General features: G+C 47.5%; 7 protein-coding genes across 7 annotated transcripts; 3 read left to right on the forward strand and 4 right to left on the reverse strand.

Moving 5' to 3' along the window:
• Window positions 1-2,040: 2,040 nt before the first annotated feature.
• LY89DRAFT_196638 (STE-domain-containing protein) lies at window positions 2,041-5,022 on the reverse strand. The gene is made up of 5 exons (XM_018205752.1): window positions 4,730-5,022; window positions 4,568-4,667; window positions 2,996-4,522; window positions 2,835-2,918; window positions 2,041-2,743 (listed from the first exon to the last, which is right to left on the reverse strand). Exons 1-5 carry the CDS (start codon window positions 4,863-4,865, stop codon window positions 2,488-2,490), a joined length of 2,103 nt encoding a protein of 700 aa, XP_018067260.1. The 5' UTR covers window positions 4,866-5,022; the 3' UTR covers window positions 2,041-2,487.
• A 3,088-nt stretch (window positions 5,023-8,110) lies between these two features.
• LY89DRAFT_196776 (uncharacterized protein) lies at window positions 8,111-8,695 on the forward strand. Its single transcript, XM_018205753.1, has one exon. The coding sequence runs from the start codon at window positions 8,287-8,289 to the stop codon at window positions 8,593-8,595; it is 309 nt and encodes a 102-aa protein (XP_018067261.1). The 5' UTR covers window positions 8,111-8,286; the 3' UTR covers window positions 8,596-8,695.
• Window positions 8,696-9,560: 865 nt separating this feature from the next.
• On the reverse strand, window positions 9,561-10,056 carry LY89DRAFT_196787 (uncharacterized protein). The gene has a single exon (XM_018205754.1). The coding sequence runs from the start codon at window positions 9,921-9,923 to the stop codon at window positions 9,651-9,653; it is 273 nt and encodes a 90-aa protein (XP_018067262.1). The 5' UTR covers window positions 9,924-10,056; the 3' UTR covers window positions 9,561-9,650.
• A 3,970-nt stretch (window positions 10,057-14,026) lies between these two features.
• On the forward strand, window positions 14,027-14,718 carry LY89DRAFT_673014 (uncharacterized protein; the record flags this gene model as incomplete). The annotated part of the gene is made up of 2 exons (XM_018213324.1): window positions 14,027-14,375; window positions 14,435-14,718. 2 exons carry the CDS (start codon window positions 14,027-14,029, stop codon window positions 14,716-14,718), a joined length of 633 nt encoding a protein of 210 aa, XP_018067263.1.
• Window positions 14,719-15,343: 625 nt separating this feature from the next.
• Window positions 15,344-18,042, forward strand: LY89DRAFT_721739 (uncharacterized protein; the record flags this gene model as incomplete). The annotated part of the gene is made up of 5 exons (XM_018218668.1): window positions 15,344-15,557; window positions 15,605-16,392; window positions 16,543-16,562; window positions 16,910-17,229; window positions 17,282-18,042. 5 exons carry the CDS (start codon window positions 15,344-15,346, stop codon window positions 18,040-18,042), a joined length of 2,103 nt encoding a protein of 700 aa, XP_018067264.1.
• A 683-nt stretch (window positions 18,043-18,725) lies between these two features.
• LY89DRAFT_622962 (vacuolar protein sorting-associated protein 62) lies at window positions 18,726-20,130 on the reverse strand. The gene is made up of 4 exons (XM_018210992.1): window positions 19,970-20,130; window positions 19,556-19,886; window positions 19,447-19,503; window positions 18,726-19,395 (listed from the first exon to the last, which is right to left on the reverse strand). Exons 1-4 carry the CDS (start codon window positions 20,085-20,087, stop codon window positions 18,846-18,848), a joined length of 1,056 nt encoding a protein of 351 aa, XP_018067265.1. The 5' UTR covers window positions 20,088-20,130; the 3' UTR covers window positions 18,726-18,845.
• Window positions 20,131-20,771: 641 nt separating this feature from the next.
• On the reverse strand, window positions 20,772-23,429 carry LY89DRAFT_721741 (uncharacterized protein; the record flags this gene model as incomplete). Its single annotated transcript, XM_018218669.1, has 7 exons — window positions 20,772-21,162; window positions 21,213-21,841; window positions 21,973-22,418; window positions 22,470-22,547; window positions 22,623-22,794; window positions 22,850-23,196; window positions 23,251-23,429. 7 exons carry the CDS (start codon window positions 23,427-23,429, stop codon window positions 20,860-20,862), a joined length of 2,154 nt encoding a protein of 717 aa, XP_018067266.1. The 3' UTR covers window positions 20,772-20,859.
• Window positions 23,430-24,084: the final 655 nt, after the last annotated feature.

Below are 24,084 nucleotides of genomic sequence, written 5' to 3' on the forward strand. Positions count from 1 at the left end.
CATGGAAAAGTCAAACTTACCAAGTATTCACCTCTTCAATCCTGTCATAAAAATCCAATTCTCAAGTGTTCACCTCTCTCAACCACCTTGAAAGCCACTCAACCCTCGCCCCAGACAGCTATAAAAGCCCTCCTCCAACATGCCCTAAGTAAGGACCAACGACAGATTTCATAGTAAGGTCGCACAGTCTGTGGACCAACACCGCCTAGTCGTTAAATCCGGGCCCTCTTCTTTCCCTCTCCTCGACCTCCCCATCATGAATAAAGTAATAGAACCAAACAACAATACCAAAAACGACAACAGAAAATAAACCTTGACAGCACATTTCAAAGCATCCTTTCCCTAAGCCACACTGTTGCACCAAAACCATTCCACACACGACTCAAAACGACAACTTTAAAGTTCGGTACTTGGGGAGGGGCTGATAACTGCCAGGGTAAACTGGCCGAAGATGGAGATCAAGAGAGGAGAGGAGGTGGGAGGTAAGGTATTTATATACCCTTCTCCCCAACCCTGATTTAACGTCGAGGATTCACTCCACGCTTCCCCGCCCTCACGCTCCAATACTTAGGATTCACCTCACTCGCCTTCACCCTCCCTCACTCTCCCACTTCCTTTCTCCACGTTCTCCATCCCACCAAGCTATAAAATCCCCATCTTCCCTCCTTCAACACAAGCAACCCCAAACTCTTCCATGTACCCCGAGCTCACGGCTTCCACCTCCTTCTGTGAGAAATCTCTCTACCCCCGCCCTTTTCATTCCATTCCACAACGTAGAAAACTCAACCCCAGAAAAAGGGTAACACTAAATCCACACAGTTGAAAACTTAACAACAACACTAAATACGATGACGAAAACCGCTTGAATTGACAACAAAATTGAGACAAAACCTCTCCTCCCCCTCGTCCCAACCCTCACAAACCCCACAAACTCCTCTTTCCACGCACTCCCTCTCTATGACAACCCCACAAACCTCCCCCACAACCCCCTCTTCTCGAAGCTAAGGCCCCAAGCACTTCTCCACAGAAGAGCGGAGAAATAGTTAGGCCGCTAGTAGGTTTTTATACTTCCTACTCTCTCCTTAGCTCTAATCATGAATCATAATCCACAATTCGTAGACCGCAAATTCGCCGAATATTCACTGTACAAGGATACACTTCTCCTCCTTCTTTCTCTTTGCATAGCTCACGTTCTTCTCACTTTGTACTGAGCCTCTCTTGGAAAGGGTATATAAACTTCCTCACCGCCTTGAACTTTCGTCGTCTTATGACTGTAATCCCGAATGGAGGAATTTTTCATGCCCCCTGTGGGCTTTTATTGCCTCGATGTGGCTGCTCTTTCCTTTGTCTGTTTCTTCGCTTGTTATCACAACGGCAGGCACCCAAACAGCAGCAACAACAACAACAACACAACCATAACAACAACGAAAAATCGAAGCAGTAACAACAAAAGTACTAAGTAACAAACGAAAATGAAAACCAAAACAATAGCAACAAACCCAAAATAGCAGTAACAACAACAACAACACCAACAACGAAAATAACAAATAAAACAAAAACAAAAACAAAAACCAAACCCTCCCCTCCCAGACATCAAACCCCACACTAAAAAAAAAGGGAATATACCATCTTCCAGCGAGTTTTTTGGTGTGGAGTGAATGAGGATGAATAAGAGAGTGGGGAGAGGTGAGGGGAGAGGGAAAAGAGGGGCAAAGAGAAAAGAGAAGAGAAGTATTTAGCACTGGCCGTACTTTCAGGAATCGTTCACATCACGAATCACCGATATTCACCAAAGACCACAGAAGCAAAAACCAAACAAAAAATAGCGGGTATAATGCATTCCATTCTCATTCTCATCCCCTCCCCCCCTCTCATGTCATCCCTCCCCTTTTCCTCTCATCTACAACCTCATCTCATTTCACACTTATAATGCCAAAAACACACACATGCACACAAAAGAAACATGATTCAATCCACCGGTAGCAGTTTTATTCATACAGATCTCTCTTTTCCTCTCTCTTTTTCATCTTTGCACCTGTACCCACGCAATCCTAAGCTCGCGGTACTCGCTCGCCGACATGCTCAACCCCACCATCAGGGAGCACGTCTCGTCTCACCCCACCCTTCCATCCATCTCACAACACGACAAAAACAACAAGACATAAAAAACCGCAAATAGCAAGAAAATGGCAGCAACAGTAAGTAGATATTGTAGGTAGTAGCGGTATGTAATCCCCTCCTCTTCCCTCTTCCCACCACACACGTCTCCTCCCTAGATCCCAACCAAGAAAAAAAGAACAACCAACACATCGTAACCTCATCAGAAAAAGCCCGACCATCCATCGCACCATGAAAGAACCCCCAACAGATTGACTAAAAACAGCGCAAGGCTATGCAATAAAAAAGTTCATACAAGAAAGAAGAAGATCGACAAAGAGTCTAAACGCCCCCTAACCTCCCATACAACCAACACTCAGAAGCGAAGTGTTATATAGGTTGCTGCATCAACTGATGATTAGAGATCAACTGACTCGGGGCAGCCATGCCGGAATTCTGCATCGACATGGACATGGCGAGCGAATTCATGCCGCCGAACTGTTGGGGCAGGTATCCGTTTTCTGAGTTCGGGGACGCTTCTTCGAGGGAGCCGAGTTGGTCTTCGCCTTCGTAGTCTTCTTCTTCGCCGCTGTAGCTGCCGTATGGGCCTTCGGAGCCGTCACTGCGGTCGTGGGTACGACGATGTCTGTTTTTAGTATGTTAGTCTTTTTACTCTTCTTTTATTCTCGATATTGGGTTGGAACATGGTGGTAGTGATGTGATGTGTAGGGACGTACTGTGCTAGGTTGTCTGATCGGGAGAATGCCTTGTTACAGTGGGGGCAGATGTAGGGTCTTTCTTGGGTATGTGTTCTCACGTGTCTAGAGAGGGGCAAATGTGTCAGCGGCCTGAGCCGGTTGTGTTTTATGTAGAGAAATGAAAATAGTAATAACCATACCTTTTGAGATGCTCTAAACGCTTGAAGAGGCGACCGCAGGTGGGGATAGGACATGAATGTGACTTTTGGGGGTAGGGACCGAGTTCCATCATCGTGGCACTTCGTGCTCTTCGGATGACTCCATTGGGTCCTTGCATGTGTCTTCGTTGAGGAGAGTCATGGATGGAACCATCACCTGAGAGTTCCTCGTTGGAGAGTTGGCTGTAATCGTTGTGTTGGAGAGCCATTGGGTTCATGGCTGGGCTGTCTTCGACGGTGGAGAGAGGAGTTCCATGTCTTGACATGTCGATGAGGTCCTTGTGTTGTTGAGCAAGTTGATGCATTCCATTGCTGTAGGCAAGTCCAGGTGGTGAGTTGTTTCCAGACTCATCACCTTCAGCAACAGGGCCAACCGAGGTCGAAACAGATCGTCTCAGATCTGAAGGTCGGTGGGCAGTGTGTGCTTGTGCTTGACCAGCAGCGGTAGCAGCAACCATTGCAGCAACTCCTGGGGGAATGGAAGAACGACGCCTTCTCTGCTTGTAGGTCGGGGAACCCTCAATGACCGAGTAGACGTTATTCGCGCCGTATCCTCGAGTGGCATGAGAAAATTGTGGACCAGTCAAGTTTGATGGGGGCAGTTGCATGATGCCGTGAAGTCCGTTAACACCACCCATGTGGTCTGGGATAGCAGTGTAGAGACCAGTCTCCTCGTTGGCAATGTAGGCAGGCTCAGCACCCATTCCAAGAGCTTGCTGCGGTGGAGTGATTGGCTCGAAAGAGATGCCACGATTGCTGTAGTCTTCGTAGTGTGATGAGACAAACGATGGAGCGGGTGAGTACTCAAGACCGTATGCAGGCATGGAAGCATGACGCTGGTGTGCTTGCGAAATTGGAACACCATTCTGGTTGTATTGAACACGACCGAAATCTGCTTCTCTCTTCACCATCTGTTGTGCAACACTTGGGCCCATTGCCATTTGTTGGTATGCCGCCATTGGGTTCATCTCTTCTGGCATCGCCATTGCCTGGGGAATCATTTGAGGTGGTGGCATGGAATCGATCGCTCGCATCACTGGTGAAGTGGATTGTGATTGGGATTGCGAGTATGAAGGTTGTTGAGCGGAGAAGGAGGATGAGTTGGCTTGTTGGGCCTTGGTGAGTTGTTCGAAGAGCGATTGTGAAGAGTCGAACTCGAATGAAAGAGCTGGCTCGTTGACTGCAACAGTAGTAGCTTCTTGTCCCATCTTCTCCCTCTTCAGGTCTCTCTCAAGAGCATCGAGAAAGAGTCTGTCGTGTGGTACGCTATACCAGTAGAAAACCTTTTGTTTCTTTTGTGTTCGGATGCAGTTATTCTTGTATAGGAAATCCAAGAAACCACTCTTAGGCTCTTCAAGGGAGGCATCGGTGCCGGACTTCAGGTTTCGCAGATCTGAAAAGATACCCTCCTCGAACTTCTTCGAGTTCTTGACGGGTCGTCCAAAGGCTTGAAATCGGAAGGAAAGGCATCGCACGATATCGGTGCCGGAGATGTGAAAGAGATTGTTCCTGCGACAGTCAATACAATCCACGCCCAACGATCAAACCACATACCATAATACACAAGAAACGTATTCGCCGGTGGGAAGAAGAAATCGACGGATGTATTGATCCGGGGTCCAGTCGACGGGAGCAGATATTAAAAAGTATTTTACTAAATTGTTTATTAGCAGATGTTTGGTGATGATCTACAGCAGGGTGGGTTTGGTGTCGTACAATTGTCAACTTGTTGCAGCGCCACCTGAGCATCTTGGGGCAGACTTTGTTGTGCTTCACTGCTCAACATGAAGGTCTCTGGTTTCTGCGGAGGAGCCATCGTCGCATGATGCTGCGAATACATCATATGCGCCATTCAATTGAGTCGAAACAACGACCCAGAAGCGGTGATAGATGTCAGAGTATATTGAAACGACGCCAATGTGTGATAGGGCTGAGTGGGTGGTGTCGCGCAGCAGGCCGATGGAGAGTTCGTTGCGGGTGTCGGTGTCGTATCGACTGAGTGTTGGGATGCCCGTAATCAGCGACGTCGATGAAGCAGTAGTGGCCTTGTGCGGTCGAAAAGGGACGATGAAGCGAGTGTCGTACGGTGCAAGTCGGATGGCGACTCTGATATTTTTTTTGTCGTGCGTGTGTATGAGGGTTTGAAGGAGCCTGCTCCGATCAGAAATGCAGCAGATGGAACGGTTGTTGTTCGAGGAGTTTCGAGGCCAGCAAGAACTCGACTCGGAAGGAGAAAAAACCGGCTCGACGGTGGTAATTATTAGAAAAAAAGGAAGCACCCCGAATTCGACAGAGGGCAAAGCCGAACCACGAACAACGCGCGTTCACCGCAGGCCGAACAGGCTGATTACAACAATTCAATTGCTTGCTGTCGATGCTGCGCTGTCGCAATACCCGTGATCGGTCTCGGGGATGGGCAATTGCTGCTGCTTCTGAGGCTGGGAAGGTGAAGCTTTCGAGGTACGAACCTGCGACAAGAAAGAGAGCGTAAGATGCAAAGTGTGAGAAGCGTTTTGGAATGCGGAACAGGGAGATTATGAGGGAAGGGGTGGCTCTGGCTGATCGGGGGGGGTGGGTAGATGTGCAGGCTCTGGATTGTCAGGCCGGTGCTTTGCTCTTTTCAGGCGCGCGGTCGGAGGAAGGACGAGTGTGAGCGAGTGATGGGGTCAGGTCTGGGTGGTCAGGGTGGTTATGGGTGGTCTGGGTATGGGTTTGTGGGTTGAGGTTGTGGTCGGGTGGAGAGTCCTTTGTTAGGGCGAGGAGGGATGGGAGGTGAAGTGAAGGGTGGATTGGGTGGATGAATGATGAATGGTGGCCGCTGTGGTCAGGGGGAGAGAGAGAGAGAGCAAGGGCCGAACTGAGCCAGGGACGGGGCAGCGAAGTGGTAGGGATTTTATTAGTGGTGCACAGGGTTGTGGTCGGGTCGGCTTGGAGGAGGAAGTGAGGGTGGACTTCTTTTCTTGCTTGATGGGACTGGACTGGATGGGGATATGGATGGGATTGGACTGGATTGGACTGCTGAATGGGTTTGGATCTCCAGAACGACGATGACCTCGAACAGGATTGGCCGGGTTCTGCTCTGAATAGGCGATGGACAACCAAACCGTCTCCCTTGGGTACTGCCGATGCTGTGCTGGGTGCTTAACACTGCTTGTGCTGCTCTGTGTCCGGAGTACGTGCGTCTGTCTGTCTGTCTGCTCCTCGCTTTGTGCTGCTGGGTCAAAGTCAAGGTCGGCGGAGCTATTTCGAAAGCAGGGAAGGGAAGAACGAAAGACGTCGACCAGGATGGAACAGATTGGCAACTGGGTCCCTCAACCGGGATCGTGACTGGTGACGGGGACGGCTCTTGCGCTGGAGGGTCCGAGGAAGCCTCTAAACGCCCTTTTAGGGGGTAATCGCCGCACTGGAAAGAGAGCAGAGCAGAGAGACAGGATGCCACGGACCCAAGAATCTCGCCTGTCCTTCAGTGTCTGTGAGTAGATGCAGGGATGAGCCGTGGAAGGAAGAAAGCGAGCGAGAAATGATTAATTCTTCTTCTTCTCCGTCTCGATGGAGAAAGGAGAGCAGAAGCAGGAACGGAATGTCGAACGACGAGGGTCAGTTCGGGTGCCTTGTTCTTTGAGGTTAAAGGCAGGTCCGCCTACTGCATCTGCAGGTGCATATTCTGTGGAATTGCGGACCTAATCTTTTCTTGGTACTGTTAGTCGCTTCGAGGGAGACTGAGTAAGGTGGAATTCGCTGGCTGGTCCGTTCAAGTTAGACAAGGAAGAGCGGTAGAGCACGGGTTGACTGGCTGGCTGGCAGACAACAGTACAGAGAAAGCGACACGCAGATTCAGAATAGATCACAGCGACAAGAATACCTCCGAGTCCAGACCAGTCACGAGCGAGAAGCAGAGTCAGTGTCCGTAATACGCTTACTCTTACTCTCCCTCCCTCTCGCAAGCAGGACTCTGTACGCGCAGGCCCATCTAGTCAGTGATCATAATGCAAAATGAATTAATTGATTAAACTCTCCAGGATAGGATAGATCCTGAATGCCAGCTGTCCATCGATCCTCGCTAGACCCTTCGATCCGTGCGCTGACAGACAGATGTTGAATCAGCTCCTCTCTTTGATTTGCTCGGCTCTTCTTCTGCTGTGTCTGTTGATTCTCTTCTTTCATCGTTCCCTGTGTCTGTGTCGCGGAAGGTGATACATCCCTGTGCCGCTTTCTGCGAGCGAAAAGTGAGTTGAGTGAGAGTGAGTGGTGGAGTTTGAGCTAGCGAAGCATCCAATCACCCCCCGCCCAGCCCCAAGCCGAAACAGGCGCGAAAAGGGGAAAAAAGGGAAAGGAAATATTCTCAAACACGAACCCAGAGATGCGAATGACAGCTGAAACAGGGGAGCCTGGACCGCAGTCTAGAATACCGGTACGCCAAGAAGAAAATGTCCGTGGCTCAATCACGGTGAGCAGGAGAGACGTGAACAGAGCATCTAGAGACGAGAAACGCTTCCTTCTTTTTGGAGGAGGAGGAGGAGTGTGTCGTTTGTCAGTGGGCAGTGGTGAGTTGTACGTGTCGTCTGTCTATCCATGTTGTGTGAGGAGGATTCGATCGATTGGGCGCTGGCGGGGGATGAATAATTCTTATGCGATGCCGCGCAAACCCAATGACTGGTCTATCGGCCATAACAAGTTTATGCAGATATCAACCACCGTCGTTCTCCACGAATCCCTCTGCACACCTCAGGGGCCATCAAATTATCTTACAAACTACTCATCAATCAAAAAGTCTGGTACCATACAATTGGTACAAAGTATATAAATCCATCACACATTAAAAAGAAAAAAAAGAGAATGGTGTATCAATCTCCGTCGCACTCGCCACACCGCAATCCAAATCAATTTGATTTGCTTCGCTGGCACTTACTTGTACAGTAGTAGTCAGCGCATTTAATCTCGCCCATCATGCCTCCTCCCCTCTCTCTCACGGACATAAATTAATCCCGCCGTCACCAGCAATTCCGTGCGTTATGCTTCAATCAACTACTGTGCCGTTGACTCGTGCAGCTGAGATAACTGCGCCACTCCACTCCACGCCATGACTGATGGATGACAGAATAGCATCCATTTCGATCCAAGCTTCTCTCTTGTTCATGCCTTGGATGCTCGATGCCGCTCGATGCCGGTAGGTATGGCATCATGAATAAGATCCCCATAGAATCAAAAGCCGCAGGTAATAAGATCCTCAGCACTAGCTAGCCAATGAGCAGATCTGGCCGTTGAGCACGAGGATGATGGCTGCTTGCTTGCTGGCTCAGATCGTGTCCGTCTCTCGGGGAGGGCGAACAATGACAAGGTCTATCCTATCCTCCATCTTTCTTGGAGAGAAAAAAAGACCGACCGAAGACTTCCTTGGGAGATCAACGAAGCTTCTCCCGCCCAAGTGCCTTTCTTTCTTCATCATCGTTCAAATCCATGTCCAATTTTCTTCAACGTTGACCCCAGCCGAGGTAGGGGATGCTGAAACGGTCCTGAAAAGAGCTCGGCTTGCTTCAGGTTATGCAGCTATCCACTTACCGTATGCATCCATTCTACGCTAGCCAGCTGAAGAATTCTGGTGGAAGAGGGGAGATGATGGGATAGGATAGGATAGGATGCTGGGAAATAAGTTCATCACAATGCTCAAATTCATGCGTGGGCTTTGAGTGGCGGAGAGAGAAGACCGCGATTCAGATGATTACAAAACTCGATTTTAGTGAGAACTGTCTTACTTACCGCACAACACCACGTTATGTCATGTCTGAAATCTACGGATCTTTGTCGGTGAGATCATCCTCCCTCAAAGAAAGAATCCCCAAGATCGTCAACCTCACCACACTAGATCCCCATCCCCAAGCCCAGACCTCACCATCCATCCCATTGACAACGGCACACAAACCCTTCCCTCCCCTACCCCCAAAAAAACGTGACCTCAACCATCGCACCGAGGATAAAATCGCGCCCCCGTTTCACCTCCGATGATCAAACAGGTACATCCGGGTGCCATGCCCTGCCCTGCCCTGCCCTGCGGGCTGGCGGGCGGTGTGCATACGGTCGCATCACGGTACATCACCCTTACCCTCTCCCTCTCTCTCTCTTTCCATGCGGCTAAAGACTCCCTCCCTCCTCTCTCCTACCCTCTCCCTCCCTCTCTCGCGCCATGCCCACGAAATTCCTTCCGATCAAAAGATTCTATTCTCGTGAGCGACACGCCGGTTGTCGTTCACCAGCCGGCTAGAATTAACCTTCCCTTCCCTTCCTTACTTACTCCGCCTCAGTCAATCGGTCCCTTTCCCAACCATTGGCTCACGGCCTCGCTCGCTTACGGACAGCCAGCGGACGTGCATAAACAGGGAGCAAGCACCACACCGCACCTGAAACGTAGCGCTCATTGGTAGGTAGGTAGCGGATCTGCGAAGAAGAAGAAGCCGCTCTGATCTCTCTCTCGCCTGCACAGGTTTATTTTTAAATACGTGCTGCAGAAAGGGAGACCTCCGAAGAGACCGCTAGCACGGCATTTGTTATGTACGTCGTGACTTGATGACACGAGGAGGGTAAAAGCGGTAATGGGGTCCTGGCGGGTAGGTAATTTTATTTTCTTTGTCACTTTGAATACCTAAGTATGGGGAGAGGTGATGGTGATGGAGTTGAGCCGCTGGGTGGGTTCAGCCGCTTGATGGTGTGAAACATATTCGGGAGGTACTGTTCTTTCGCGCGGGCGTGCATTGCTTGCTATTCTGATCCTACAGTACAGTACCCTTCTTTCCAGAAATACGACTCTACATACAGTACATACCTGCGCTAGCGCGTATGTACGCAAGTAGAGTATTGAAGAAAGAGAGAGAAAATGAAATGATGAAACATGACACCTTAGGGTCAGAGCGTACATTTTCTAGCGGGAGGACCAGAACAAAGGGACGGACTTTCTACTGTATCGCGGTAGGCGGGGCGAGCTAGCTAGCTTCGAGGAAAGTTTCCTGAATAAGGAAAGTGGTTCCAGGTGGCTGTCATGGGAAGGGAAGGGAGGGAGGGGAGGGGAGGGGAAGAGAGGCTAGGTTTCGGGGTATGCAAGTCATTAGTGATGGATGATGATGTGACGAGAGGTCTTTGATGATGGCTGGGTCTGGGTACTGTACGTGCGTGCTTCGGTGAGGAAAGGGAAGGTGTGATTGAGTAAGGCACGCATTAGATGATCAAGACCTCTCTTTGCTCTGTACCTAGATACTTTGGACGTGCATAGTAGTACTTGCGAAGCGATGACCAAACCAAGACTTCTCTTTCCAAATCAGAGCGCTTGCCGACGAATAACCTAACTCAGCAAAACAACGACGATCACGTATGATATCCCCATGGATACCGTCCTCTTTGTTCCGAAGTGCATGCATGCGTGGAACAAAACAGTGCAGTGCCATGCCTACTTGCGTGCTTGATCATTATGCCCGTCCACAAACGACGATCAAGTATGATCCTCCCTCCCTTCCACCATGCTCTTCTTCGGCGGGCAACTGAAGCCTATTCCCTTTCTTTTCTCCACAAGTCAGGAACGCAGGAACTATCCATGCTGCCATCATTCGAGCGAAGTAAGGAAGTGGATGCCAAGAAAACAATGAAACTAACAGGCAGAGAACGCGAAAGCAGATGTTTTGATCGACGAGGCTCAAACGGAGAGGAGCGAGGATGGGAGCTTTGTTGCATGTCGAGATCTAGATCTAGATACGATTGTGGATCTAGTCGAGATTTGTGGGAGAGAGGGATGTCAGGTGATGGGGAGAGTGCGTGGTTATTCTTTGCGATGCAGAAGGTGTTGAGATTCTGTGCCTGCTGTGTACGTTCTTGTTTTGAATTCAAGTGCGGACTTATTTGCAGAACTCGGTCCATGTGTCGTATTCTACATTGAAACGAGAAGCGGATTTGAAGTGTTCACACTCTGATCGTGGGCTCAAGGATGCCATAATTAAAGAGAAAATTCTAATTCTTACACTCTTTCGTTCAACAATCCGCCTACAGAGACTCAGCATACTCCCAACAATATTTTCGTGTTTGTTCCTGACACAAGACTTTACAAGACTTTAATCCCCATAGATGTGTTCAGCGCGTCAGTGAGTCAAGAATAGGGGTATGTAGTTCATCTATCAAATATCTCAAACTCTCGTTTTCCTACTAAACACTTGGAGAGTGTCTTAATCTATCAAAAGTCGCAGATATATAAATTTTTTTCCCTTGTATAGAATCGGGAATAATGTGAGGTGTCAACAAATACATCTAAGTGGCCACCTTCGATTTTGAAGACCGTACCAACATGATGCTTCAATTCCAAGTGAAGTTAAAACTTGATATTGTCAGCAGCGATGTCAATTAAGTACTCCTCCATCAGAGTACTCCTTAGTTAGATGCAGATATATCCAATATCCCGTTGTCATTAAGCAACGCTTAAGTCCCCGCTTATATTGGATCTTGAGAAAGGAGAAGCACCAGTAAGCGAGAATGGCCGTGGATGCTTCATGGTTGGGAACGACATTCGCTCTACCCTCTTTTACCTCCTCACAGAATTTCTGCCAAAAGATGTTTGAAGTAGAAAGAAAGTCGAGTAGCATCCAGAACAACAGAATTGCAAGAGCTGTTAAAGAGTTCTTCTTCAGCACTAGTCACATGTAGCCCCTGAATGTCCCACCATCACTTGAACACTTTCGCCCACTGGGTTGTTCTAATCGGGTACTCAGACATCTTAAACCTTGAGAATGTATTTCAAATTTTCTCCTTGATGATGTGCTTGCTGATAAGCCCACGTAAGCCCAAATCAAACGATATACAATATAACATCTCAATGTTGAAAATCTTTGTCATGGAAGTCATCACTTCGGCAGAACATGTGTGCTAGTGCTTAGCACTAATCTTCAACTACTTAAATAGAATAGACTTTTAGTATACTCTCTTTTAGATCTTTAGAGACGAACGTTATCAGCCTGCCAATGTCCTGCATGGTGCTAGCGCTTTTGAACTTTTCAAGATATTAAACATTATTAGCTTGCGAAATTCATCAAGAACCTTTCATTGAAGTTGTTCCATTCTTTAGGAAGGTGTGTCAAGTGGTGTCTGGCACGAATGCTAGCGCTTTTAAACATTTCGAGAACTTAGAGATTATTAGCTTGCGAATGTCTGGCACAAGTGCTAGCACTTTTGAATATTTCGAGATCTTTCGAAGTCCATCAATTTTGGAAAACTATAGCGCTTCACTTTAGGATTTTGAGAGAGAAGGATGCCGTCTGCATCCGACTCTTCCACGTTCTCCGAAACTTGAGTACTTAATGGCTCTGGGGTAACTTCACCACCATTGACGTTGGGTATTTGAAGTCGAGCGTTTAAACATTATTAGCTTGCAAACATATGGCACAGGGGCTAGCGCTTTTGAATCTTTCGAGAGGTTCTCGAGTGTTTAAACATTATCAGCTTGCAAATGTCTGGCACGGGTGCTAGCGCTTTTAACGAGAGAATTCTTTTTAATTTTTTCAGCAATTAACAAATATAAAAAACATTTTCATAGCTATAGATTTATACTCCTGTCATTGTCAGACCTTTACTCATACATACTTGTTATTATATGTCTCTTCGTAGCTTAGGATATTAATGCTTGCGAATGTCTTGCACAAATAATAGCGCTTTTAAGCAGAAAATTCTCTTTAATATTTTCAGTAATTGACAAATATGGAAAGCATAATTTCATGGCTATGAACTTATACTTCTGTGATTGTTAGACTTTTTTTTCGTACGCCCTTGTTATTATATATTCTTTTATGAATTTTAAGAAACTTTGAATATTATCAGCTTGTGAATGTCCTGCACGAGTGCTAACGCTTTTGATTAAAATATTCCTTTTAACATTTTCAATAATAAACAAATATGAAAAACATAATTTGATATATATTAATTTATACTTCTGTGATTGTTGGACCTTTCCTCATACGCCTTTGTGCAGCTAACCCTTAGTACAGAAAAGTATTTACGAGGTCTTGTCTAATAGGCTGACCGTCAATCAGAATGCTCAGAAAGAAAACATTTGTCTGACAATTCGTGAAAAAGACGGATTTGTTTGAGAAATTTCTCAAGTAAAGTAAGCTAGAAAAATACTTATTCGTTCTTTCATTCAATCGCTTCAATATCACAGCGAGCACTACTGAGCTGCAGCCAGTACTGAAGTGCAAGCAGTATCGAAGTGCACAAATTGTATTGAAGTGGGAATTAGAGACATCGTTGCTAGCGCTCAACAGTCACTTGCAATATAAGTCGTTGAGCCTGTTCAAGCACCAGGTTGTTAGGGATGATTTGTGAGAACAGATGCAGTGTCTAATTGGATTCGACAACGTATTGCTTTGAAGTGATTGGTTTGCGGGCTCTTCTTTAACATCATGGACGTCGTTTAAACCGAAGTATTTAATTTTCTCAACCTTGTTTCCTATGCTAGCTGGGTGAACTTCGCGTTTCCTGATGATAGTGATGTCCACCCTGAGCAAGGCTAGGATATTCTGGAGAAAGGTAGATGGCTTCTGAAGTAGTAATGAGTGAGGTGGGCAGCAGTGAAATGGCTGACAATAAGTGGGCTGTATCTAGCTGGGTAGGGTGAGTTGATTATAACTGGTAGATAAATCATAGTTTTTTACAGATTGTTAGACAATCCTTATAGATACCCTTTTGTACTAAGGGTCAGCCGTACTTGTCATTATATGTATCTTCACGGCTCAGGACATTGGACCCTCTTGCTCCCCGAAGGTGAGTTCTCGAAACCGCAGCCTTGTCCCAACTAAGCACCTACGTAGTTTCCTCCCTTAATTGCCATCACCAACTCAGCGCTTTCACCGCTTTACAAGCGCTAACTTGAACGCGTCGGTTACGTGCTTTACAAAGTATATAAAATTCTCGCGACTTTCGCCCCGCCTCAACCGTCCATCTTTCAACAAACAACCATACACAAGCAAACGTCCACAAACAGCGTCCAACATGACGACCCCAAGCCCTTCTCCATCCCCAAGAAGCACTGCCTACTCAACTGGCAACTCTCCTTCCTCCATCAAGCTCCCCTCCCCCGCAGCAATGCCATCCATTCACTCCTATGTTTCGATCTTCGACGACCTTCACGCGCGCACCCGCGCTGAAGCCATTGCGCAAGCTACCGCGCTCGCTGACGGCGATATTGGTCTTCGCCTCAAGATCGAATCCGAGCTTAACGCGAAGTTCGACAAGATCTGTGAGGGCGCCTATATTGCTATGCAGCTTACGCCGTTCTTCAAGGAGATGAGTGAAGACCTTAAGAGCGCCTGGTACGACAAGTTCGTTTGGGATTCGGTTTGTAAGTTCACCCTTTTTGAGATAAGTGTGAGGGATAGGGCTAATGGTGAGGGGTGTTAGATAGTGATGAGGAATTCCCAGGCGATGATTCTGAGTTGGAGGAGTTCAAGGAGTGGTTCTTCACCAGACTTGAGGACGCCGACGAGGATACTGCTTTCGAGTACAGTGGAGCCGTTAAGAATGGCAAGGCTGTTGAGGACGATAAAGCTGTTAAGGACGACGGTGCTGCTAAGCGTGGCGCTATGGTCGATGGACACTGGGTTGGCGACGGCGAGAGTGAGGATCGATATGCAGATGGTGAGACTGAGAGCACTGATGGCGGTGCCAAGCTTTCCTGGGACTGAGTGTGCTACATCTTGCTTGAACTTATCAAGCTTTGCTTTCAGGGGGAATATTTGTGGTTTGTTTCTCGACGACGAGGAATGAACACTTTGCGATCATGGTCATGGCTCTAGGCTGGGTAATACAGTTACTCGGCAATGAGGAATGAATGAAACGCACTTTGCAAATCATGATGCTTGTAATATGTGTGAGAAGTTGAACATAATCGTTTCCCTGCCTTTGCCTCCCTTGCCCCTCTCAAGGTTAGACTTCATTGCCTAACTTTTCACCTTACTCGCAGTCATTCTTGGTCGCGAGTATTGGTCATCAGAGTCTATGCAATTATGGGAGTGCTTGATTCTTCCTTCTGGGTGTGTAAAGTACAAAGACGATCTGAATTCTGGCATCCCGGAGTTTATCCTTGGCTGCTCGCCTCGACGCGTTTCCAACTTTCTCTTAAACCACTATCCATTTTCAAAACGCGACAACTAAAGGCTGGATATTCTGGAAGACTTCCGATACGAAAATTCTACGCATATCAAGATTCTACACAACTTTACCGATTTCTCCAACCTTTTCGATCTTCTATCAGTAAAACACATCTTCTTCAACTCGCCATCTGAGCCGCGAATCCAACATCGGGTCAACATGGAAGGCACAATAGCACCCTACAAGTCGGTTTGGAAAATCATCGATTCTAAGGCACTTGAGAAAGCAAGATCCGACGACAAATATGACGAGTTCTACATGATTATCTGCGACAGTGTCATGAGAGAATTGGTCACGCCTCGTGTCTGGGACCGCTGTGTGACTGACGATCAGAAACAAAGCTGGGCAGAGTATCACGTTTGGATGTTCGCTCGTAAGTTCACCATGAATGAAGATGGACCGCATTCTGACAACGAATAGATGCAGAAGAGGAAGTCTTTCCAGGAGATACAACGTTAATCGATGACTTGGTAAATAGGCTTCAACTTACAATGAACGAACCTCGAATCTTAGATGTCATGCAAGAGTTAGAAGACAATCGCAGGGCCATGGAGCAGCGAGTAACACCCTGGGCCGGCTTGGAAAGACAAGCCAAATATGTGCGCATGGAACAGCTGAGAAAAATGGGCCCCTACCGTTATGCTAAATTCAGAGAACTTAAAAATCGGGAATCTAGGATCACAGCACTCCAGCTGGAGCGGGATGCCGAGGGAATAAAGATAGTAGAACTCTTCACCACCGAAGTCAATGGTCGGCCTCCGTTCAACATCGAGTTTGAGCCTACCAAAGATTCCAACGTTTTTATCAGCGCTCTTAGCGTCGGCCTTTATCAAGTTGCACTCGACTTGGGAGTGACAATCGACATGGAGTGGTATGGGTTGGATTGTGCCATACTAGAAAAGAAGGTCTATGGAGAGGCCGCGGGAGAGCCGACGTTACTTATATGGGCTGAGTCAAATCATCCTATCGACTACCAAGCCGTGGCTCGAGATCCAGAGTCCTTCAGGAGACCCTTGGAGAATGCTCATAAAGTGCTCAAATTCTGGAAATGGTGCGTTGAGATGGACCACGAGCGGGGCATTCCTCTCACCACCTTGCAACAGGCGCATGAGTTGCTTAAGAAGAGAGGCAGGTTCAAGAATTTATGGTTGAGAGATTGTGGCGAAGCTGAAGAAAGTCTTGAAGATGATGATGAGGTGGATGATAAAGTGGATGAGGATATGGAGGAATAACTAAAGGCATCGTGTTTGACACTGGATGTTCGGAATAGGATTGTTCGGAGAGAGCGAGGATGTGATTTTTTTTTAGAGAGCTTGCAGTAACTTTGTTGATATGAAGTGGCTTGCTTGCAGCTAAAGTTTACATTTCTCTACATGTTGTAGGTTGGCATGCGTAGTATGAAGAGGCCTTGTCCAGCTAGCAGATACCGCAAAGAAGAGTCCACATTTGACTTGATCATGACCTTTGAGAATGTCACATACTTCTACCAGGGTGTCTTGAGATGATGAGTATCTTAAGATGACTTGTAGATTCCAATTGTGATACATCAAGAAGTCCTAAGCACTGGAATCTTCTGACACAAAACCGTGTTAACAAACACTACCAGCTCGATATTTCAAACCGGTTCACGTGAACAAATCGAAGACTAGCGCCTTCCACTAGCTCCAAACACCTCTATAGACTACCCACTTCCCAACTTTCCCAAGTTCTTCTAAACCTCCCCAGAACATCCAACTTTGGCGCGCGCAGCTCGTCTTCTTCCTACACTACATTCCAGCCGACTCAAGATCAGCACACTTCATCACCCTTAAAGTTGTTTTTGTATCATCCAGATACCACGGCATCTCAGTCCATCCACCATCAGCGCTACCGTAGTGTATGGCACACCATCACCGAAGCGACAGCGAGAATTGGAATCAGCGTTAGCGATACCATTGAGATTTGCAAGGGCATCAACGAAGACATGAAAGGCATCAAGGGCTACGAGATTATGTCTGACGACCAACGACAATGCTGGATGGAGTGGCACCTTTGGGAAGAACATTGTAAGTTCAACTTCAATAAAGACTTGCTCGAACTGTACTAATTGTCGCCCAGTCTCCGGTGGCCCCGCATTCCCAGGCGACAAGTCCATCCTCACGGCTTTCTACGAGGAGCGAAAGAAGCCTCATGGTAGTAACGATCAAGTGCAAAGAGCAGGGGATATCGAGTCCACTCTTCAAGGCTTCGATCAATGCTGGGCATGGAGAATTGCGAAATGGGAGGACCGGAAGAAGACGATGGCAGAGTACGTCAAAGACAGGATGCAATGGAAGGAAATCCGCGCAGAGCGACGTCTCAATGACCCAGCCTATGTCGCGAGGGTTGCCGAAAGTGACGCCTTTTACAAGCTTCATCCTCTACAATTGCGTTCCAGAGGTCGACGCTATCCCACTATTGAGATTGCGGGAGACCTAGAAAACGAGACCGCGTTCAAGGGCGCGGCGCCAGATTCTATCAAGAAGATTGAAGCTGAGCTTGGACTTGCATTTGATGTGGCTTGGTATCTTGAAGAGGGTGTTACTCACAGAATCCAGGCTCATGCGCCTTTGCGTGACGGAGGCCTCTGTCTCAAGAAGCCCGAGGTCGTGAAGGAGAGACTCGAACGCGCCAGTGAAGCTCTGCACTTTTGGGAGTGGTGTATTACTAGGGATTACAGAGCCAGGATTACTCTAACCACTTTTCCGGAGGCGTATGAAGAGATCAAGAGAGCAGGTTCGGAAGCTGTGAAGGAGTGGAAGGAGGAGAAGGCTGCCTTCAAGGCATGCACGGACTATGATGAGGCTAGTTTCACTTACGCGCAGCGAATGAAAGAATAGGTCTCCCTTCGCATTTGGGCAGATAAGAGAGGCAAGAATGTTAGAGTGAGGTAGAATTACTGCAGAAGGAGATTCAGATATCGTCAGCGAAGTTGGATAGATACTGCCAAGGACAATTGATAGGGGGTCAGAACTCATTCAATACTGATCCGCCAACTTCTGTCCTGCATTGAATGGATGTGTAATATATTAACTTACAAACTCGTATTGCACGATAGTCTTTAGGTGATGAGAGACTATCCACCTTTAGTGAGGGGACTATGAATACAACAAAGTGAGGGACGGAGACTGCAGAAGAACAGACCTCAACAAAACCCCGATCCCCCATTCTATGTGCCGTCATAACTACATGTGAAGTACGTGATTTGCTCAACTAGCGTCGAGCTTTCAAGAAGGCCTGATTGTTCGACTAGTGTTAAGTATCCAATTATTGTCTGATCAGGCAAGCAATTCCATGTTGAATACATACCAAACATAGCGCTCGGTCGACATGTTCATCCTACTTTGGATCACGCATTTATAATCATCAAATTCGAAGTATTTCTCCACAATTCCTCGTCTCAGGGGTTAGCCGAGATTCTCGCTACCCCTGAAGTGATTATCAAGACCAGAGGAGGATCTATTTCAGGGCTTAGGATGTTACAAGAACAAAAAAGTGACAGCATCATAAGGCGCACATATTCTTCAGTTTTGAGCTCTTTAGAGATTTCCAAATTAATGCTAATAAATTATATACCATTTCCGTTCCCCTCACCTCAACGGCGCCACACAGCGACAAAATAAATCGCAAAAAACATTAAACATTACACCTTCTCCCCAGCAATCACCGTAGGCAAAATCACACACGGATCCGGTATCCCCGCAGGACACGTCCCATCCCCCCTATTCAGATCCTTATCCTCCGGTCCCGTCGGCCCACTCGTATACCTATACTCACCAAAAATATCATACTGCCCCGGATAGCTCGTCGGATACTGTTCATCGCCCCAAGCGCCCACAAAATTAAGCCAATTAACCGGCGTCGAGCTATCGTACGAAGCAAACACCGGCGTAGTACCACTCGGGAAGGAAACACTGGCATAATAAGCATTCAATGTTGGGTCCCAGAGATATCCGTCGTTAGTGTAATCCACCAAGAAGACGCCGAAGGGGAGATCGAGGCCGGGGATCGTGTGGTCGTGAGTCCCGCTCGTGGCGTAGTTGGCGTGGGATCCGTTGGCGCTGTAGACGATGGGGCGGAGACCGTTGTTGTATTTCGGGATGGCGGAGAAGTCGAAGGCTTCGCCGTCTTCGTGTTGGGACAACCACATTGTCTGGGGGACGCCGTTGGAGAAGCGGGTCATGGTGTGTTCCCTGGGCTTTGTAAGAATCAAGGAATAAGAGAGGGGATGGTGGGTGACTTACCAGTCTCCGACGTGGTCGTCGAAGTTGAGGCCAAGAACGGTGCCGCCCCAGTTATATCTGTGATTTTGTGTTGGCTTTGGAGAAGTGCTTGAGTTGGAATGGATCTTACGCATAGAAGTACATGTAGTACGCATCAACGGTCCCATTTCCATAATCACACACGATTATGGAACAGCTGACTGCGCCATCAGTCTTACCGGTCGAGTCAGGTACAACACCTTTCAGCCACTGAGGTTGAGGGTTGGAAGTTGTGTCATCGATAGAAGTCAAGTAGACAGAGGTCCCGCCGAGCGCATTTAATGAGTCGAGATTATCGAGTGTGAGAGGATTTGGTGCTCCTGAAACTACAGTGTAATTGACCTCCGGTTTTGTATTTGCTAGTTGTGCACTTAAGTCCGACGGAAAATAATTCTCTGTTGAATGAAGATATACAATTGGTGCTGCATTGTCAGATTAGTAGGAGTCGTAAATCATTGCGCAACATTCTGGGTATTTCCCGAAGCTTGCAGGCCAAGATACTCACCATAAGTGTTCACGAATGAAGGAAGAGTTGATTGGCGCTTTTGGTTTCCGATTGCAGGGATGCAATAAGCTTGTGTGGCAAGAAGTACCAGGGCAAAGCAAGTTGAAAGAGGTATCATATTGCTTTCAAGCTGCTGCGAGCTTCTTGTCAATATGTCGTCGTTGTGATCTTCGCAAATCCAAGAAAATAGGGACATGATATATTTAGGAATCTTGGCATACATGGTCAATATGGGGTGGCAGGGGGGATCTTCACATGCCGGACTGGCTCGGTCCGATGCAGGTTTGCAAGCCAATAACAGCCCTCATATGGTCACATGCACAGCATCCTTGAATTAAACGTTTGCATTAATTGGATGTCATTGGCTGCCCCTGACTCCAGCCCTGAAATTATGTCGCCACCGTTCAAGCAGCTGTCGATCTCGGCTTCCTGTTACGGCCAGAGTTTCTCTCGCGGGCAATAATATACGTCAACACTAGATTGATGATTCTCAGCTAAGCCCTATCTCATCCTTCGTCGCTGAAACCCACCGAATACAATTCAATCATCTTTCTTCTCATTGTCAAAATTTGAGTCCTCAGAACCTTGACCAATCGATGCGTCTTCACGTTTTCATCCTCCAGCACTAACAATTGATGGAAAAGTCGAGAGTATACTTCTGAGAAAGTGCAAGACGGCGAGTAAAGTAAGCGAGGGATTGATAATGCATGAAAAGTTCAGAGGCAAATATACTCCTTGCTATGTACTATTTTATATAGTATACTTATACTTCAACTCCACTTCTCTTTCACCCCAGCGTACCAATCCCCACTCACAGGTCTCTCAATCTCTGAACTACTTAAGCAACAATGTCCTACTCTACCACGTTCCTCCGTAGCTTTCACCATACCCTACTTTACGGCCTTCAAATGTACCATCGAGTCTTCCTTCGGTGGATGACACGCAGCACTAATCGCAGCACTACAGCTCCCCACCAAAGGAATCCCATCATCATACTGCCGAAACCCAACAGCGATACTACAGAGCATCGTCACCCCTCCGATAATCAGAGCACAAAAGATTGCGATGCATGAATATCCGATTGTCGTGACTCGGCTATCGCTTCCCCCTGGTCCGTAGCGAATATTCACGCGTACGAGGAAGAGCGATTCAGACAAGAGCCAGTGTAGGCATATGGACATGATGAGAAGTGGCTATGGTGAGTATTAGTTCAATGGTTCCGTGAGATAGTAGGGAGACATACGATGGCATATGTGTATGGGAGCTGGAGATAATAAGTCGATCTCTGCTTCCCTTGCGGCGCACTCACACGTAGCGGTTTGCTGAAACGAGCAAAGCGATTCCATTCAAAAGCGCCCAACATACAAGAGAATAAACTATTATAGGTCAGATAGAGAAAGGCCAGGATTCCCTGTGGAAGATTGGCGAGGAGCGTGGTTGCGATGAGACCGTCAGTCTCAACGTTTAGGGTAGATTCGAAGTCGACGGCCCCGAAGCCGAGCTCCCAGAGAAGTTTGAGGTTATAGATGCTAATGCCTTTCATGCCTTTAACGAGGAGGTCGACCCCCAAGCAAACGAAGCCGATATACCTGCCTCTTATTAGAGACGCGTGAAGAACGAGTAGGTGCAAAGCGAGGACTCCCAGAATATTGCATGTCAACCATCTTTTAACACTCGCGGGCCGAAACCAGAAATGTTTCTTTGGTTTCCACTGTTTCGGAGTCCGCAACGCCCATTTTTTATTCTGAAAGTCTATCTTGTTACTGAGGCAGAGGCCTTCGGTGGTCGGATCGGGCTCTTGCAGAAAGGATGCGATGGCATCGCCGATCGTGACGAGGGTTGGCTCATTGATTTTCAAAGCAGTCAGAATCACTATTACTTATAAGTTAGATTTGCAGTCCATGGCCCCAATGTATTCATTTCTGATCGGAAAGGTGCCATAAGAAGTATCATACTAGAAGTGAGAGCATGACACGCGATACTGGTCGAGAGCGTATACGTACTGAGGCATGCTTTCAAAACATTAAACGCGATCACAATCAGCATGATACTCAAGCTAAAGTTTAGCTGGCATTCCTCTTCAACCAACTCAACCATACAGTAGCTGATCCGATGATTAGCGACGATCCAGCCGGTCGGGCTCGACGCAGCCGCTTTGGCAACCGCCGTGGTACAGACTGGTTGTCGGTCTTGGTAAGGGTACTCGTCCCAACTATCGCCACATATCCACGAGTATGGAATCTCCACCTCGTACCCCGCAGTACCCGGAATATCCTCTATTGTGTACCCCCAAGCACCCGCCGCGAGCACCGAATTGTTCGAAGTGCCGGTGTCGCCTGTTACAAGCAGGACGTTGAAGGCTTTGCTCACAAATCTGATGCCGTACATAGCAATGCAGTCTGTGGAGGTATAGTTGGTTAACCTTCCGTCCAGGTAGGATTCGTGCATGCTATTAAGTGTGTCGATATGCGCTCATTCGATGTCGCTGTAAACAGCCGACGGTTCGAGGAAATCTTTGGTAACGACTATATAATCGTAGAAGTTTGCGGAGAGAGAAGAGAAGATCACGGTGCTATACCTGATGAGGGTTAGCAAGGTCTTCTAGTCGAAACGGCGAGAGAAAGGATGAGTTGAGAGCAAAGGTTTCACCTACATTAGGTGTATAGACACTGAGCTAAGCCCAAGTATTGTCCATAACGCTATTCTGCCCCAGGATATCGCGCGAAGGTTGCGCGTACTTAGTATCCCGATATCGAGCCAGCGTCGCTTCGTATGCGCATCGTTAACGTCCCTTCGAGTAGGGCTGCCTATGACTTGCATTGTATCTGCAACCCGTCAGACTTCTCTCTCTTCTATCCAGTAGGAATAGAGCAGACTCACAATTGCTACCACTGAGCAGTATAGCACTCATAGCATTGATTCCCAAATGGATCCAAAAATTCATCTTCGCAACCTCCTTGCAGCCGCCCGTGTACAGATACGACAGACCATCGACATGCTCATGATTTGCCACAGCCCAGATGGCCAATATGGCGTTCAAAATGCAAATTGTAGCAGCAGTCGCCGCGCAAATCCTCACTCCAGCTTTCCAGCCCGATGGACGAAGCCGTCGTTTCTGTCCGTCGAGGATCGGATCCTCCTTGATTTCCGGCTCCATCACCGAAGACTTCTTTGTTGGAGCGTTATTTTGCTGCAAGAGGGGAGCCGAGGAGATAGCTGATCGTCGACTGTACTCCTCATTAATCAAGCAATTTTCAAGATGAGAGCAATCAGTCTCTTACTCGTCCAACTCATAACTTTCGCCCCACAAAACATGCCGGGCGTTGTCCGATCCACCAGCTTGGAATTGTGAATGGGCATAATCCGAAGTATCTTCGTGCTGCGCTGAACTTGAGGCAAGATCACCATCATTTTCTGTCAGCGGCGTCCGCGATAATTGCGAATACCGTTGCGTTGCCATGTCATAGTTGGGTGACCACGAACAACGACGTTAAGAAGTCATGCGAAGATAAGCGAGGGGCTTTGTATAGCGGGTAGAGCCCACTCATTACTCTCTCTCTCTCTCCTTCTTCTTCTTCCCAAAGAACCTACTCTGTGAGCTTCTTAGCTCATTTCGAAAGCAAATACGACCAAGCGTGGCTGTGAACACACACCTCTGTAAACATGCCACAGTATTGATGGTAGCCTCGTCTTTTTAGGCGTCTACTACCTCTTTCCTCTTTTTTCAAACGAAAGACCAAGAGCCGAAGAGAATTGGTCAATGACTAGTGAGAAATGATTGCCGAATATCAGGTAAGGAACCTTGACGATCAGCCTCATGACCAAACAAGGTATTAGATGAGCATTCATGATTTGGGTGTGAATACCAAATAGCTGGAAATGGCCAACACTCCGTCTACAGACTTTTGTCCGCGCCGTCCTCGAAGGGTTCTGAACATGGTTGTGTTGATTGTACATGATTGTCATCTCCAGAAAAGCCAGAGCCTTGCCCTATGTTCATGTTTCGCGACCTGAATTCATCATATGTAGATGCAAGAAGTCGCAATTGTAATACAATAGGTAGCAAATATCGAAGCTTATTTCCCAAGGATCATCGTCCCCGGCTTGCCCGCCAT

Source organism: Mollisia scopiformis, assembly GCF_001500285.1.
Source record: "Mollisia scopiformis unplaced genomic scaffold LY89scaffold_20, whole genome shotgun sequence".
Taxonomy (NCBI): Eukaryota; Fungi; Ascomycota; class Leotiomycetes; order Helotiales; family Mollisiaceae; genus Mollisia; species Mollisia scopiformis.